The 16,391-nt window shown below is 35.0% G+C and overlaps 1 protein-coding gene and 1 non-coding gene across 3 annotated transcripts in view; both read left to right on the top strand.

Annotated features, from left to right (window-relative positions):
- Positions 1–16,391, top strand: part of LOC136031792 (glutamine-dependent NAD(+) synthetase-like) — a 131,112-nt gene that overhangs the window by 90,385 nt on the left and 24,336 nt on the right. For both annotated transcript variants that reach the window (XM_065711577.1, XM_065711578.1), the window contains exons 10-12: positions 3,890–4,025; positions 9,336–9,550; positions 13,081–13,156. In XM_065711577.1, the coding sequence (XP_065567649.1) occupies positions 3,890–4,025; positions 9,336–9,550; positions 13,081–13,156 (427 nt within the window). The remainder of the gene's footprint in view (positions 1–3,889; positions 4,026–9,335; positions 9,551–13,080; positions 13,157–16,391) is intronic.
- Trnar-ucg (transfer RNA arginine (anticodon UCG)) lies at positions 12,986–13,058 on the top strand. The gene has a single exon. It is a non-coding gene; the product is annotated as a tRNA-Arg (tRNA).

The raw sequence follows: 16,391 nt of genomic DNA, 5'->3' as shown, positions 1-16,391 counted from the left end.
GGGGAGGGGGCAATTATAATTAAATTCTTTTCGTAGTTTGAATGAGAAACATCAATAAATTTAGGATTTCGGAGCAGGGCCTGGAATCACTACAGATAAGATAGTTACAGTCGATTTTGCGTTATGCTAAATTCATGTTTTCTAGGGTTATAATGATAAAATGGTTGAGATGACTAAGAAACGTTCTGTGAATGAAGAATAGCAGATTGTCCTTGTCCACCAACCGTCTAGGGCCAAACTAAAAGTGGGTCGTCTCCGGTTGGGGCGGGGAGATGTCACAAGGAGATATAAAAGGAAATAGGTACTTTCTGAAAGGATGTAAAAATGGAGGCTCTGAATAAATTGTGACGGAGGAGGAGCGTACGTAGCTTTGTTGGCCCGAGGTAGCTTTGTGCTTCAGTGAGTTATTAGTGGTATTATACTTTTATGGAAGCCAAAATAAATGAAACCAATTGGCAAGAATATGCCTTCCATTCCCTTCTCTATCTCTATGTTTTCAACCACTTCCTATGGGCTAATAGACTTCAAAAATTGAACATTGTTTAGATGCAGCAAAATTGCACTTTTATTATAATAAAAAAAGACTAAAATCTGGTAGTTACGTCTGTTAGGGGACGGAAGTCGAATTTTTTATCTATGACACAAATATTTATTGCTTAATGTGCGGAGATTAATTTCATAGATGAGTGAAAATGTACCATTTATCATAGTGAAGAATCAATTAAGTGTTGAAATTTAAGCTTAAATACAATTTGGAATTCTCGAGTTTTGGTCGTTGGCTTAGATTAATTTCTAATCTAAGTTTTAAGCTTCATAAATTGCAATGACGAGTTAAAACAATCGCTTTATGTAGTCCATGAAGATAACAATTTCTACTAAAGCGTAACTAATCGTTTCTAACATTTTTACCAATTGTTGCTAAAATTTCTCAAAATTAAGAAAAACAATTATTTTATATAATTCCTTTCAACTTTTAGTTCAAATCTTTAAAAAAAACTTCAAAAATATAAATCTTTCAAATAAATAGTTCAGAAATTGGATTTCTTTTTATGTAGCTCTAGATGACCTTAAATGCTGGTAAATCAAATAGACAAAAAAAAGAAGTGAAAATCAAGTAGAAAATAAAGGAGTACCCGGCATTATTAGCTGGAAAACTATATCTAATATGCACACCACTTTAAGCTGTTTGTTTTCATAAATTTGAATATTGTTGTTTTATTATTAATATGGGTGGACTTGCCAACTGAGCTGAACTTCAACCATTGCTTCACCCCCCTCCCCCGAAAGTAACAAATCAATGATTTAGGGACGAAAAGCAATTTCCCTTGCTTCTCATATATCTTGTCAACTATTGGACCTTACCCTCAGCAATTATATCTTCCAGCCTAACACTTAATCTGTGTTAGATTAGAAAGCTACTGTATGAGGAATACAATATTTTACAGAATAGTTGAGCCCAGTTGCACATTCTTCCCCTAGATACCTTCTTGTTTCCTCGGTCCTCTGAATTTTTTGGCAAATTGGGGAACCAGTTCTTTCAATTCTAAGGAGATAACTCTGTTAATTCCCTGTTTTTGTTATGGCCTCAGAAAACTTTTGTATCTTAGGCCTTTTAATTGAAAGAAGATGTTTGGTTAGCGTGGGATTAAATTTTGAAATTCTTTCCTTTATTTCTTGCATTTCATTATTTTGTTCCGACCTCTCAAGAGCCCAGCTCCTTATAGCAGCTTTCCATCAGCTCTGAGAGATGGGCATGAAAGGTTTTGAATCGTAACTACTCACTGATGTTTGAGCCTTAGCTACTTTATTTGTCAACTCATCGCCTGTATTCTCAGAACATCCTTGGGCCCTCATCAGGGTAATATAGTTACCATTGGATATTAGTCTGTTTAAGGGGTTCATAGCACTTCAACTCAATTTTCTGTCTGATCTTAAAATTCTCAAAACCTTTAGATGGGCTTGGTTATCAGATACGATATAAAGGTTCTTGTCCACTCCATACGTTTAAGTAGTGGATTGCATGCTGTATCCACATGACTTTTCGTTTTCCTTTTCTGTAAACGTTGTCAGAGTCTATTGGGCCCAGCCCAACAACACTTCTTAATGCTTCTTAATCTAGAGTGTTTTTATAGATTGGAGTCCTATACATAGTTCCATGGATGGTGCAGCAGTTCCATAGTACGCTGATTCAATCTTTAGGCGGACAATCATTTGTACCCTTCTTAAAATGTTTATCCTGAAATTGGGCTGAGTCGACTCAGACCACTACACATACAACAGCAAAGGCAGAAAAATCAAAGTTGCCCTAGTCTCCCATTTCCATCTTCGGATAATTTGGAAAAACATTGTGGACTGTCCCATCCTACAGATCTGCACAGGTTTCTACAGGGGAAAATTTGGTACCGATCAGTGTATATTGGCACCCAAAGAACCTTGCGGAAAGCTCTCTTGTGGTCTTTACTGTGAGAATTTATGTTCAAACGTGCACCTAGAGGCTAAATATCGCCTACTTTTTGCAATGAAAATGCACCTAAAGCAGTGAAGAACCGCTATCAAAAACAAGATATCAGAACAGCAGATCGTTTACTAATGGTTATTCCCCGAATGCAGCTGAAGCTCATATCTCTGAGCATGAACAAATGCAAATATGTAATAGCTCCCCCCCTTCTGTAGATCCTGACTACCAGCACCCCCCAATAAGATGGTAAGTAAGACCACAAGGACCCATTTTAGAAATCAAACCAGGTCTCCGCCAGCACATCAAAATATTACTTCCCACTTTAAGACGATAAACAGATTTTCACTCCTCATCTAGTCGCTAGTCCAATACAGCCCTCACTTGATATCTACCGCTCTATTCAACCACTAACAAATTGAGCTTTACCATTATTTTGCAAATCAACAAAAAATAATTTATCGACTGAAAATAGAGACCCTGCAACACAACACATTTTTCACATTTTCTGTATATTCAATCAATGGACTGGTTAATTATGAACTCTGTCATTCAACACAGCTCAAAAATTATAAAGTTCATTTTTCAATAAATTCTCTGAATTTGGTAATCAACAGTTTTGTTAATTTGGTATTCAAACTAATCTTTCAAAAAAAACAAATATACTCTCGTTACTTTGCACTTGGGGTAAATCTTCCTGGTGAGAATTGTCGGGGAAATTTACCTTGGAGGGGGGGATTTTTCATATTACGATGAATTCGATTTGTATATCTTTTTCTGACTCCGCCCATGTAATCAACATAAATTAACTAGATTATTTATATAAGTATATTGTAAAGAACAGCTTTATTCAGTCTAGGATTACTCTATTTTTAAAAGCATGACATTTGAACAAAATTGACTTTTGTGTTTATTGATTTAGTGCAATATCGTGTTTTTCGATTTATGGACTCGACTCCCCAATGAAGAGTAATTGTTGAGGGGTATTTTCCGTGGGGTAGATTTTTTCAGGAGAGAATTTTTCCGGGGGGATTCTTCGGGGAAGAATGGCCTGTGGGGAATTTCCCGGGGAAAGTTTTTCAAATTCTTTGAATTTGAAAATGGGATCCTTATTAGTTCACGGGGGTTCTTTTCTTTTTATTGTAAGTAAATACTTTAAATAATGTATGTTTAAATGTTTTATAGTTTTCATATAGTTTAATGTTTACAAATTTGTTTGATGATCCCGCTCTTTTACAGGCCACGGAACCTTTGTGGGGATTTCTGATTTTACTTGTTAAATGATTTTGTTTTTTGTTGAAATATATCTTTTTCGCATTTGAAAAACAGGTTTACAGATATTACGTTTTTTATATGTTTGTGATTTCATAGAGAGAAGGCTAAATTTGTGTGAGGTGCAATTAGAAAGCTCTTTATAAAATTTATGTATTTCAGCTACCACTTGAACATCAGTATAGATACGGCAGTTTCGGCTGTGTTGTCTATCTTCTGCTTAGCCACTGGACGAACCCCTCAGTTTCGAAGCAAAGGTGGAGGACCAAGAGAAAATTTGGCTTTGCAAAATATTCAGGTAAGAAAAGCTTATCAGAATTGCTTAAAATTAATAATAGCATTAAATAAAAAAAAACAAGTTTTTTTAACTGAAAGTAAGGAGCGACATTAAAACTTAAAACGAACAGAAATTACTCCGTATATGAAACGGGCTGTTCCCTCCTGAACACCCCGCTCTTTACACTAAAGTTTGACTCTCTCTCGCAAATCTACTTTTTAAAACAGTAAAAAACTTTAGATGTATCTATGAGTATCAACATTTTATTTTTTTAATTTTCGTCTATTATTGAGCCGGGTCGCTCCTAATTACAGTTTGTAACCACGAACTGTTTGATATGTACCAAGGAAAAATCAACATGAAAACTGAATAGAAACCTAAAGGAAGCAGAAGCGAATTTATGATTTTTTAGCGATGTAACTAGTTTTGATTCAAAAACTTCGCATAAAACTCAAGTAGTTTACAGTAAAAAATTAGAATTGAAACTGAAAACTAAAATAAATAATATAAACAGTAATATATCAATCAAGTAGTTTTTATTCAAAAATTTCGAATAATATTCAAGCAGGCTACAGTATAAAATAAAAAATAAAAACTAAACTGATTTTATTAATTTTTGAGAGATGCTTTCTAAACTGAATTTATGAATTTTCAAGCGATGTATAGAATGAACAGCAATATATTTATCAAATAGTTTTGATTCAAAAACTTTGAATAAAATTCAAGTAGGCTACAGTAAAAAATGAAAACTGAAACTAAAAACTAAACTGAATTTATGATTTTTTTTTTAGCGATGCATCGAATAAACAGTAAATGTCTATCAGCTAGTTTTGATTCAAATAATTCGAATAAAACTCAAGTAGGCTACAATACAAAATGAAAACTAAACTAAACTGAGGAATTTTTAGCGATTTATAGAATAACCAGTGATATATAAATCAAGTAGTTTTGATTCAAAAATTTCGAATAATGCTTCATAATGGCTCTTGCCTACTTATTTGTTCAACTGCTTTTAGGGAGTCCGATTGTATTTAACACACCTGTTTGGACCTCAGAATGGTCCAGTAATCTCTGTTTGATGATCGGACTGTGGATTTTTATAAATGGTTCTTGCCTACCTATTTGTTCAACTACTTTTAGAGAGTCTGATTGAATTAAACACACCTTTTTGGACCTTAGAATGGTTCAATAATCTCTGCTTGATGATCGAGCTATGATTTTTATGAATGGTTCTTGCCAACTTTTAGGGAGTTCGATTGTATTTAGCGCACCTGTTTGGACCTCAGGATTGTCCAATAATCTCTGCTTGATTGCCTACCTATTTGTTCAACTGCTTTTAGGGGGTCCAATTTTATTTAACATACCTGTTTGGACCTCAGGATTGTCCAATAATCTCTGCTTGATGATCGAACTCTGGTTTTTATAAATGGCTCTTGCCTACCTATTTGTTCAACTACTTTTAGGGGGTCCGATTTTATTTAACATACCTGTTTGGACCTCAGAATGGTTCAATAATCTCTGCTTGACGATCGAACTCTGGTTTTTATAAATGGCTCTTGCCTACCTATTTGCTCAACTGCTTTTAGGGGGTCCGATTTTATTTGAAATACCTGTTTGGACCTCAGAATGGTCCAATAATCTCTGTCTAATGATCGAGCTATGATTTTTATAAATGGTTCTTGCCTACCTATTTGTTAAACTACTTTTAGGGAGTCCGATTGTATTTAACATACCTGTTTGGACCTCAGAATGGTCCATTAATCTCTGCTTGATGATCGAACTCTGGTTTATAAATGGTTCTTGTCTACCTATTTGTTCAACTACTTTTAGGGGGTCCGATTTTATTTAACATACCTATTTGGACCTCAGAATGGTTCAATAATCTCTGCTTGATGATCGAACTCTAGTTTTTATAAATGGCTCTTGCCTACCTATTCGTTCAACTACTTTTAGGGAGTCTGATTGTATTTAACATACCTGTTTGGATCTCAGAATGGTTCAATAATCTCTGCTTGATGATCAAACTCTGGTTTATAAATGGTTCTTGTCTACCTATTTGTTCAACTACTTTTAGGGGGTCCGATTTTATTTAACATACTCGTTTGGACCTCAGAATGGTTCAATAATCTCTGCTTGATGATCGAATTCTGGTTTATAAATGGTTCTTGTCTACCTATTTGTTCAACTACTTTTAGGGGGTCCGATTTTATTTAACATACCCGTTTGGACCTCAGAATGGTTCAATAATCTCTGCTTGATGATTGAAGTCTGGTTTATAAATGGTTCTTGTCTACCTATTTGTTCAACTACTTTTGGGGTCCGATTTTATTTAACACACCTTTTCGGACCTCTTAAAGGTCCAGTAATCTGGGTTCGTTGGTCAGACTGTGAATTTTTGTAAATGATTTTTGTCTATACTATTTTTAGATGTCCGATATTATTTAGCACACATGCTTGATTAATAAACCACTGTCTAATTTAAATTTAATTAATAAATAATTTAGTATAATTTTCAGATTAATTCCCCGTAAATGGCACCATTGTCCGAAGTGTCGTTTCCTATTTTACCAATGCTAATGCAAAATCCATTTTAGCCACTGTCCAAAGTAGTTCTGTTCCTAATGTGGTTGTTTACCCTATCCATATTTAAGGCTCGTAAATGGTTCTTGCCTACCTATTCTTTTTAAATAGTTTTATGGGTCCGATTTTATTTAATTGGGTTCAATGTGTCCAATTTATATACATTTTATAAATAATTTAGCAACAATTCCGGAAGTCACACCATTATAAACTGTTGTTTTGTATTTTGACCAATGCTGCTGTAAGATCCAATTTAGTCGCAGTCCAAAGGGCTTCCACCTGTGTCTAGAATGTAATTATTTACTTTGTCCTTATTTTAGGCCTGTTAATAATAATAATAATAATGATAATTTATTTTTAATCCGCTACAAAACAACAAACACAAGCAGAGTACAAAAAAAAAATAAAGTAAGGAAAATAGAAACATGAAGAAACTTTCATTCCCATATTCCCAACTGCATTTTCACAAAACAAAAATTCTCGTGTGGAGATCGTAAGACATTACCTACTCGTTGTGCATACATTGCTCTATATCAATAGGAATAAAACCCGTCATGAATTTCTTTAGCTTTTAAGCTTTTAAGACAGTTATGTCTTAAATTTTATTTTATAAAATGAATAAATTATTCAGTTTTTATCCTCATCACAATAAAATTTACAGCATACATTATCCTTTTGATCTATAAGATTACTCAAGATTTAGAAGAAAGTCGACCCTACAGGACAAAATCCCCAAATTTCGAGGAGGGGGATGTATAATAATAAAAATAATTTATTTTTAACCCACTACAAAACAACAAACACCAGCGGAGTACTAGGAAAAAAGAAACACAAAGTAACTTCAAAATACACAAAAATATTATGCACAATCGCTAACGGCAAAACAATCCAATTAACGTGTGAAAACAGCCTAGAGAAAAAACAGCATTATCAGCTAAAACAGAATTTAATCTTTCACATGACTCAGTAATATCCGTAGCACCGTATTTACTAATAATGGCATGATTTCGGTAAGAACGAGGCAAATAAAGTAGGTACTTTAGGTACCGAAAATACATCACTCGAATTGATTTTAGTTGTTTCTTCTGGAGCAGAGGATAAATACCAGAAATAGATAAAACGGAGTGGTCACAAAATGTGCTATAAAGACGAGCGATTGTTCGATGTAAGTAACGCCGACGAATAGCGACGACTTCCCCGTAGCCTATCTGAAGCTTTTGTTTAATGTCGACAAGAGCTTTTACACAGAGGCTAGAGAGCGTAGTGCAAGTATGGATACCAAGGCACTTAATAAAATTCACACATCGAATTGAATAAGATACACTTGGCAGTGCAAAAATTGTATCTGGTGATTTTACATTAAATGCCAGGTACTCACATTTATTAATATTCAGGGTTAATCCGATATTAGAAAAAAAGACGAGAAACAAGATCAACTGATTGTTCTTGCCTGGCTATTCTTTTTAACTAGTACTCGTACTTTACAGGATTGCAGCTACCGCTACAATCACGCTTATGGTTCCGATTTGATTTAATTGGGCCCAATTTATTTATATTGGATAAATAATTTAGCACCTATTTCAGACGAATATTGGATAAACAATTTAGCGCCTATTTCAGACGAATATTGGTTAAATAATTAAGCGCCCATTTCAGACGGACATTGGATAAGTACTTCAGCGCCTATTTCAGACGAATATTGGATAAATAATATAGCACCCATTTCAGACGAATATTGGTTAAATAATTAAGCGCCCATTTCAGACGGATATTGGATAAATAATTTAGTGCCTATTTCAGACGAATATTGGATAAATAATATAGCGCCCATTTCAAACGAATATTGGTTAAATAATTAAGCGCCCTTATCAGACGAATATTGGTTAAATAATTAAGCGCCCATTTCAGACGGATATTGGATAAGTACTTCAGCGCCTATTTCAGAAGAATATTGGATAAATAATATAGCACCCATTTCAAACGAATATTGGTTAAATAATTAAGCGCCCATATCAGACGAATATTGGTTAAATAATTAAGCGCCCATTTCAGACGGATATTGGATAAGTACTTCAGCGCCTATTTCAGACGAATATTGGATAAATAATATAGCACCCATTTCAAACGAATATTGGTTAAATAATTAAGCGCCCATATCAGACGAATATTGGTTAAATAATTAAGCGCCCATTTCAGACGGATATTGGATAAGTACTTCAGCGCCTATTTCAGACGAATATTGGATAAATAATATAGCACCCATTTCAAACGAATATTGGTTAAATAATTAAGCGCCCATATCAGACGAATATTGGTTAAATAATTAAGCGCCCATTTCAGACGGATATTGGATAAGTACTTCAGCGCCTATTTCAGACGAATATTGGATAAATAATATAGCACCTATTTCAAACGAATATTGGTTAAATAATTAAGCGCCCATTTCAGACGGATATTGGATAAATAATTTAGTGCCTATTTCAGACGAATATTGGATAAATAATTTAGCGCCCATTTCAGACGAATATTGGTTAAATAAATTTGGCGCCCATTTCAGACGAATACTGGTTAAATAATTTGGCACCCATTTCAGAAGAATATTGGTTAAATAATTTATCGCCCATTTCAAAACATTATCCGAATTGCCGTCTTGCATTTTTAACAATTCTGCTTTAAAATACATTTTTGTGACAGTCCAAAGGACTTCCACCTGTGTCCAGAATGTAATTATTTACCCTGTCCTTATTTTAGGCTCGTATAAGAATGGTTCTAGCCTACCTCTTTGCTCAATTAGCTTTATGGGTCCGAAATAGAACTGGGGGTCTTCTTGTTCTTGGCTCCGCTAACGTTGACGAAGCTCTGAGAGGATATATGACGAAATATGATTGCTCCTCTGCGGATATTAACCCGATTGGTGGTATATCTAAAATGGACCTGAAGCGCTTTCTTCACTATGCATCGCAAAGGTAAGTTTTTTTTTATAAATATTAAAAAAAGAAGCAATAAAGATATTACTCTAATGGAAGTAAATAAAAGATCTAAGAAAAGCCAAAAAGAAACGGAAAAAAATCCAAGATCAAATAAAGAATAAAAATGAAAAGTCAAATCAAAGGTAAGGTTTTTTTTTGTAAATATTAAAAAAGAAGCAATAAAGAGATTACTCTGATGGAAGTAAATAAAAGATCTAAGAAAAGCCAAAAAGAAACGGAAAAAATCCAAGATCAAATAAAGAATAAAAATGAAAAGTCAAATCAAGGGTAAGGTTTTTTTGTAAATATTAAAAAAGAAGCAATAAAGAGATTACTCTAATGGAAGTAAATAAAAGATCTAAAAAAAGCCAAAAAGAAACGGAAAAGTCCAAAATCAAAGAAGAATAAAAATGAAAAGTCAAATCGAAATATAGATTTACTACCCATAGCTAAACCACGGAAGTAGAAATATTACAATTAAGTCCATTTTGAGTTCGTTTTGTAATTTGATTGCCAGTTGCTTTTCTGCTGTCATAGAAGTGTCTCTTTCAATTTTAATGTTTTTGCTATTTTTTTTGGCCAAGTTTTTTGCTATTAAACCTGTCTACTACTATTACTACTATTACTAAATTGACTGAGCGATAGTAGTACTGGTTAAAAAGCAAAAAATTAAGTTTTTAGAATATAAGGTACGTTCTTTGTTGAGACAACACTGTAAATATGTAATTATAAAATAAAACCAAGCCGCTTTTTTTGTGGGTTGAAACATCCCTGTGTATTGATAATAAGGCCAATCCACTTAGCCATTCCTGACCTTCTCAGGGTAGAAAAATAACGCTTGAACGCAGCCGTAGTGAGGGGAATCGTTGAATCTATCTTCAAAAAATTTGTGTAGAGTGGGGAAAATGATCTTATCACATTGTTTTAAGCACGTATGAAATATTTTGGTGCCACGTTTCCTAACAGTATCCACATTCTCCTTTACAGAGCTAACTCAGCTTGCAAGCTTCCCCTATAGCTGTTTACTTCAATATACCAAAAATTAGTCGAAGTATCTGATATATCCTTTGTTTTTTCTTCGTCAATAAATAATTTCTGAGACCACGCTGGCTTTTCATGATAAAGCATAAAATCGCGAAGAAAGGAAGAAAACGATGACAATAAACAGCCAGTGAAAAAGTTGAAAAATTATGCAAGTATTTCGGTCAAGACCTCCGCTTGACCGTCCTTAGTGCAGAATAAACTGATAAAACTATAAAAAACCAAACCTTAAAACAAAACACAAAACTAAAATAGGATGATCTTTTCTTAGTAACGGTGAAAGGGTAGCTTGTTTTGTTTTTTGTTTTTTTATCAGTTTTATTTTGCACTCAAGACGGTCAAGCGGAGGTATTGACCGAAATATTTGCATAATTTTTCAACTTTTCACTGACTGTTTATTGTCCTTGTTTTCTTCCTTTCTTCGCGATTTTGTTATTTTTTTCTTCGTCAATAGAAATACAGTGCGGAGGAAGCAGGTAATATAGTGACTCCAGCAACTTTCTGTGACTAAGGATTCGCTGATACAGCTGCTGCAGAGAGTAGTTGATAAATGGGTTAAACACAAAAAGTGGGTAATGCATTTCGATATCCTTTACGCTGTTGCATAATTATCCCTATAAGTTTGTTTAGAAACTCATTTGGGCATTCGAATGCTAATTTCAGCATCTTGACCCAGTTCAGTTCTTCAGTAAAAAGAGGATGAAACGCTTCCTTTCTCTCTCTCTCTCTCTCTCTCTCTCTCTCTCTCTCTCTCTCTCTCTCTCTCTCTCTCTCTCTCTCTCTCTCTCTCTCTCTCTCTCTCTCTCTCTCTCTCTCTCTCTCTCTCTCATGTCTCTAACTTCGCTCTTAAGATCGTCAGCGGGTTTGAGAAAATATACGATATCTGTAGTTTCTGATTGCAAAGATGTTGACAAATTGTGTGATAGATCAAAAACTTTACTGACAGTAAGCATACCTGCAATAAAACTGCAACTCTCAATAGCAGATAGCAAGAATAAACTTTGCTTGAAGATTCACTATCTGAATCAAAATGTTATAGAATTCCCCTCCATAGCCTTACAGATAATAATGAAAATCTCTTTAAACAAAATGATTGTTTTTAAGTGCTCTGTCCATCTAGTCTTGCAAAATGTGTTTAATATTGTTCTTTTTGTCCCTGTTTAGAATTACTTTCTTGAACAATTTGTTTAAAAATTGCAAAGCGTTTAGGTGAAATGTTAAAGAAGTTTATTGCTTCTGTCAAGGTTCCTAGGCAATTTCTCATAACATATATGTTTTACAAATGAAACAGGGCTAAATTTAAGAAGTGACTTGTATAGTGAGCATAGACTGAATGGAGAAATATTTCACAGAGTATAGCAGCCCAACCTTGAAACTGGCCGCTCATAGATGAAGCTTTATCGTAATCTTACTCCCCCATAACTTATTTAAAACTGCTTCCGATTTTAACTAAGGTTTGTATCAATCAACTAAGGTCTGTTATCAACCAACTGTTTCTTTTTGAAAAAGTCTTTAATTGTTGATTTTCGTTTTGAAACGATGGACGACTAATTAAAAAACGGGGGCGCAAACTTCTCTATAAACACTGAAAAAGTACACACTGACTTTAATGAAGTTCAACGATCTTGGGAGCCTGAGGTTATAACAGCACTTGGCTTACTTAGTGGCAGCCTAGCATTGTTTCCAATGCATTTCCATAAAACGAAAATTCTCGTGTAAAGATCTTCACATATTACCTACTTGTTGCGCATACATTACTCTATATCAATCGGATTAAAATCCATAGTGAATTTAGTTAGCTTTTATGACAGTTTCGTTTTAATTTGATTTTATAAAATAAATAAATCATTCATTTTTTGTATCCTCTTCACTAAAAGATTTACGGCGTACATTATCCTTTCGTATTAGTCAAGATCTATAAGAATGTCGACCCTACAGGACAAATTTCGGGGGAGGGATGTATCCTCGTTACCCCTCTCCTCTTCTGGGTTCGCCCCTGTTGCCATTAGATCTGTTTGAATTAAAGAGGGACGTATAAAAAATGCATGGAAAATATACAATTTGGGCTATGCATTCGCGCATTTGGAGGTAGGGGTAAAATGTAGCGCTTGTAGGACTGATAGAAGAGTATTTTAGAAATTTAAAGTTGTTTTCAGAATTTTAAAGTGTTTCCTTTTGAGGAGGACTAAATGTAAACTAGGGCCCTCATTAGATTTAAAATAAAAAGAGATATCATTCTTTAAAATTTTATCGCTTTTATTATACAATGTTGTGAGATAGAATTTGCCAGAACAAACATGGGGCCTCGGTTTAAGCCCTGTAACCAGGAGGAAAGCAAGAAATGTTGAGATGGTGATTTTAACATTTTACTTCAAAAAACCATTTCTACAAGGCCGCGTGGCCTAATGGATAAGGCGTCGGACTTCGGATCCGAAGATTGCAGGTTCGAGTCCTGCCGTGGTCGTTTTTGTAAGTTTTTTTTTCAGGTTCAATCTACCAATCCTAAGGAAAATAGTTGCAGCACCTCCGACTGCTGAACTGGAACCTCTCAAAGACGGCCAGGTAAACTTCAGAATTTATTTTCTGTTTGGAAAAGTTATAGGATGCTTTGTATTAATATTTATCAAAAACAAATTCTGTGTTTTCGACTTAACTGAAACTATTTCCTCTGATAGTTTTTTTTTACCAAGAGGATATGCTATATTCCTATTTTCTTTGATATGTAGGGTGTTCAAAATATGAAAAAAAGTGTCCGGGGCATCCAGCGTTTGTGACCCTCGTAAAAAATTTGAATATTGGGATCCTCCTTGAAAAATGAAGCGTATTTTCAGTCCCGTTAATTCACGACCTTTTTTTTGAAAATATTGTTTAGAATAAGATGCTTTATTTTTCCTGTAAATTCAGATATTTAATATTTGACAGGGGGCTCCCATATTTGGCTTCAGTAGTATTGTTTATCAAATTATTTGTTGGGGAAATTTTATATCGCATATTATAAAGATATTTAGTTCATGAAAAGTGGCTAAAATAAAAAAGATAAATTTGCTACAATTAAATGCTAAATTAAATGATTGCTAATTAAATTCAATTCAATTTATTCGAATAAAAAAAAATATAATACCAATAATAATAAGGATCATGGAAGCGAACTTGTTGAGGACCATAACCACAAAAAATTGAAAATGAAGAAGAGAGAAAAAAAAAGGAAAAAAGAAAACATGGGTAATTAAAGCAAATTGAATAAGAATTTAGAGAGTTATAATATCAAAATTTTAGTACATTGTTATACAGCGTGCGAAAACTTGTGGATAGCTCGACACTGGAGGTATTATATTTCATTGAAGTATAGATTTATAAATGGGGGATCGCTGGGCGGAACTAGAGACACACTTGGGGACAATGAAGGAACGGTTGGATGAACGGAGACAGAGCCCTTCATAATTATTAATATTAAAATAAGATAATAATTGAGGAGGAAAATTTTTATGGTAAGCGGAGTATGCAAGGTATAGATTTAATTTTTTGATGATTTGTTCAAAAGGGATAATACCAAAATCGGAGTACAAGTCCTGGGTGGGATATAGTTGGGGCAGCCGAAAAACTGCTTTAATGGCACGGTTTTGGACAGATTTTAATTTAATGGTAACTGAAGGAAAAGTCTTGCCCCAAAGAGATCCACAGTATTAGATATATGGGTAAATAAAAGACTAATAAAGGGTGACAAGGATATCGGGAGGAAGAAAATAATTCGCACGATTAATCATACTTACCTGTCGCAAAATTATGGCTCTGATGTAGGACACATGTGTTGCAAATGATAGGGAGGAGTCTATGTGGACACCAAGAAACTTGGCAACTTCGACCTGTGGGAGGAGATTGGTAGAATATTTTAGGCCAAGTGCTTGCTGAGCTTCATTTTTTTTTGGAAGGGGTTCGAAATAATACAACCTGACTTTTCTTGATGTTAATGGTCATGCAGTTAACGAGACACCACTCCTGTACTCTATTCAGAAGGGTTTGAGTAGAGGCGACGACGGATGGTAAATTAGGACCAGTGATGAAAAAGTTGCTATCGTCAGCAAAAAGTACTGGGTGCACTGATGGACCCAGGTCCGTAACCAAATCATTAATATAAAGGAGAAAAAGTATTGGACCAAGAACAGAGCCCTGTGGGACACCCCTCCGGACAGGTAGGGGATGTGAAGTCAACCCGCCCAGACTCACACTCTGTACTCTACCAGAGAGATAAGATCCAAACCATGAGAAAGGAACTCCACGAATCCCTGAGTTGTTGAGTTTACTTAATAAAACACTGTGATCAACCATATCAAAGGCCTTAGAAAAATCCAGAAATAAGCCCAATACAGTATTTTTAAGGTCAAGTTAGGAACGTATAAAATGTGTGGCGTCTATTAGTGTATGAGCAGTTGAAAATTTGGAACGGAAGCCATATTGATGAGGAGAAATCAACGAATCTGAAGAATAAATCCCAAATAAAAAGGGAGAAAGACGTCGGAATATAATTCTCTCGAGCACTTTAGATATAACTGGGAGAAATGAGATTGGTCGATAATTACTTATCTCAGACGGATCGCCTTTTTTATGAATCGGGATATCAATCGGGATAACAATTGCTGATTTAAATATTTCTGGGAAGACTCCATTGGTCATAGACAGGTTTGCTATGTGCATAATGGGTTCACAAACATAGGAAGATACGGTCCTAAGAACCCTATTACTTATGCCAAAGAAGTCAGGGGTACTACTATTAGAGAGACATTTGATAACTTGAAGCACCTCTTTACGATCAGTTGGAGAGAAAAACATGGATCCAGGATTCTTGCTAGGTTGTACTGACTGGGAGAAGGAACAGGAGTTAGCATTTGGAATATTAGTGAAATAATTATTAAAAGCATCCGGTACTGAACTTGGGTCAATTAATCTGCCACTGATGTCCTTAAGGTTAAGAGGTACAGATCTTGAATTCCTTTTTTTTGAAAGAATTTCATTTATTGTGGACCAAATTTTTTGCAAGTTCCCTTTGCAATGAGAGATTTTTGAATAATAATAATTTTTTTTTTGCTTCCCGGACAAGTTTGATATATAAGTTTTTGTATTTTTTATAATTAGTCAGGTCAATAACGTTACTGGTTTTGCAAGCTAACTTATAACTTATTAAGCCGGCCGTCATGGCCGAGTGGGTTGGTGCGCTGGATTCGGGATCCCTTGTCTGAGAGGACGCGGGTTCGAATCCCAGTGTACCCAATTCTTCAGTTTGGGACGGGGGTCAGTGGCGTGACTCTGTAAGCTTAGCCAGAGTCGACCCAACTCTAAATGGGCACCTGGAGAAATCTGGGGAAGGTAAATAGGAAGGGTGTGCGAAAGCACAGGATGGCTGGCCTCCAACCCCCCATTGCACTTCCTGGCTGAAGGGCCAAGAAACGGAGATCAGCACCGCCGGTACGGACTGTAAAATGTAATGCCGTATCCTTTACCTTACCTTTTACCTTTTTAAGCTAACTTATATAGGTCATTTTTTCGGTATGAAGAGATTATCAGGCTATTAGACATCCAGGGGCGTATATGGGTAGTTTTTCGGTTTGATTTACGAACTGGAAAGGTTGGACTGACAAGATCACTCAGTCCCTGTGTAAAACCATTTGTGCCTGAATTAACATCCTGACAATCCAAAACCTTGGACCAGTCGAAGGATTTCAAACGATCAGTGAACCTCTTCATATCCACAGTATTATATATTCTATTATACGTAGGGGTATTAGTTCTAGAGGGTTGAGTA

The sequence above is a fragment of the Artemia franciscana genome, chromosome 10 (genome assembly GCF_032884065.1).
Source record: "Artemia franciscana chromosome 10, ASM3288406v1, whole genome shotgun sequence".
Taxonomy (NCBI): Eukaryota; Metazoa; Arthropoda; class Branchiopoda; order Anostraca; family Artemiidae; genus Artemia; species Artemia franciscana.
This window is presented reverse-complemented; position numbering and strand designations above follow the sequence as displayed.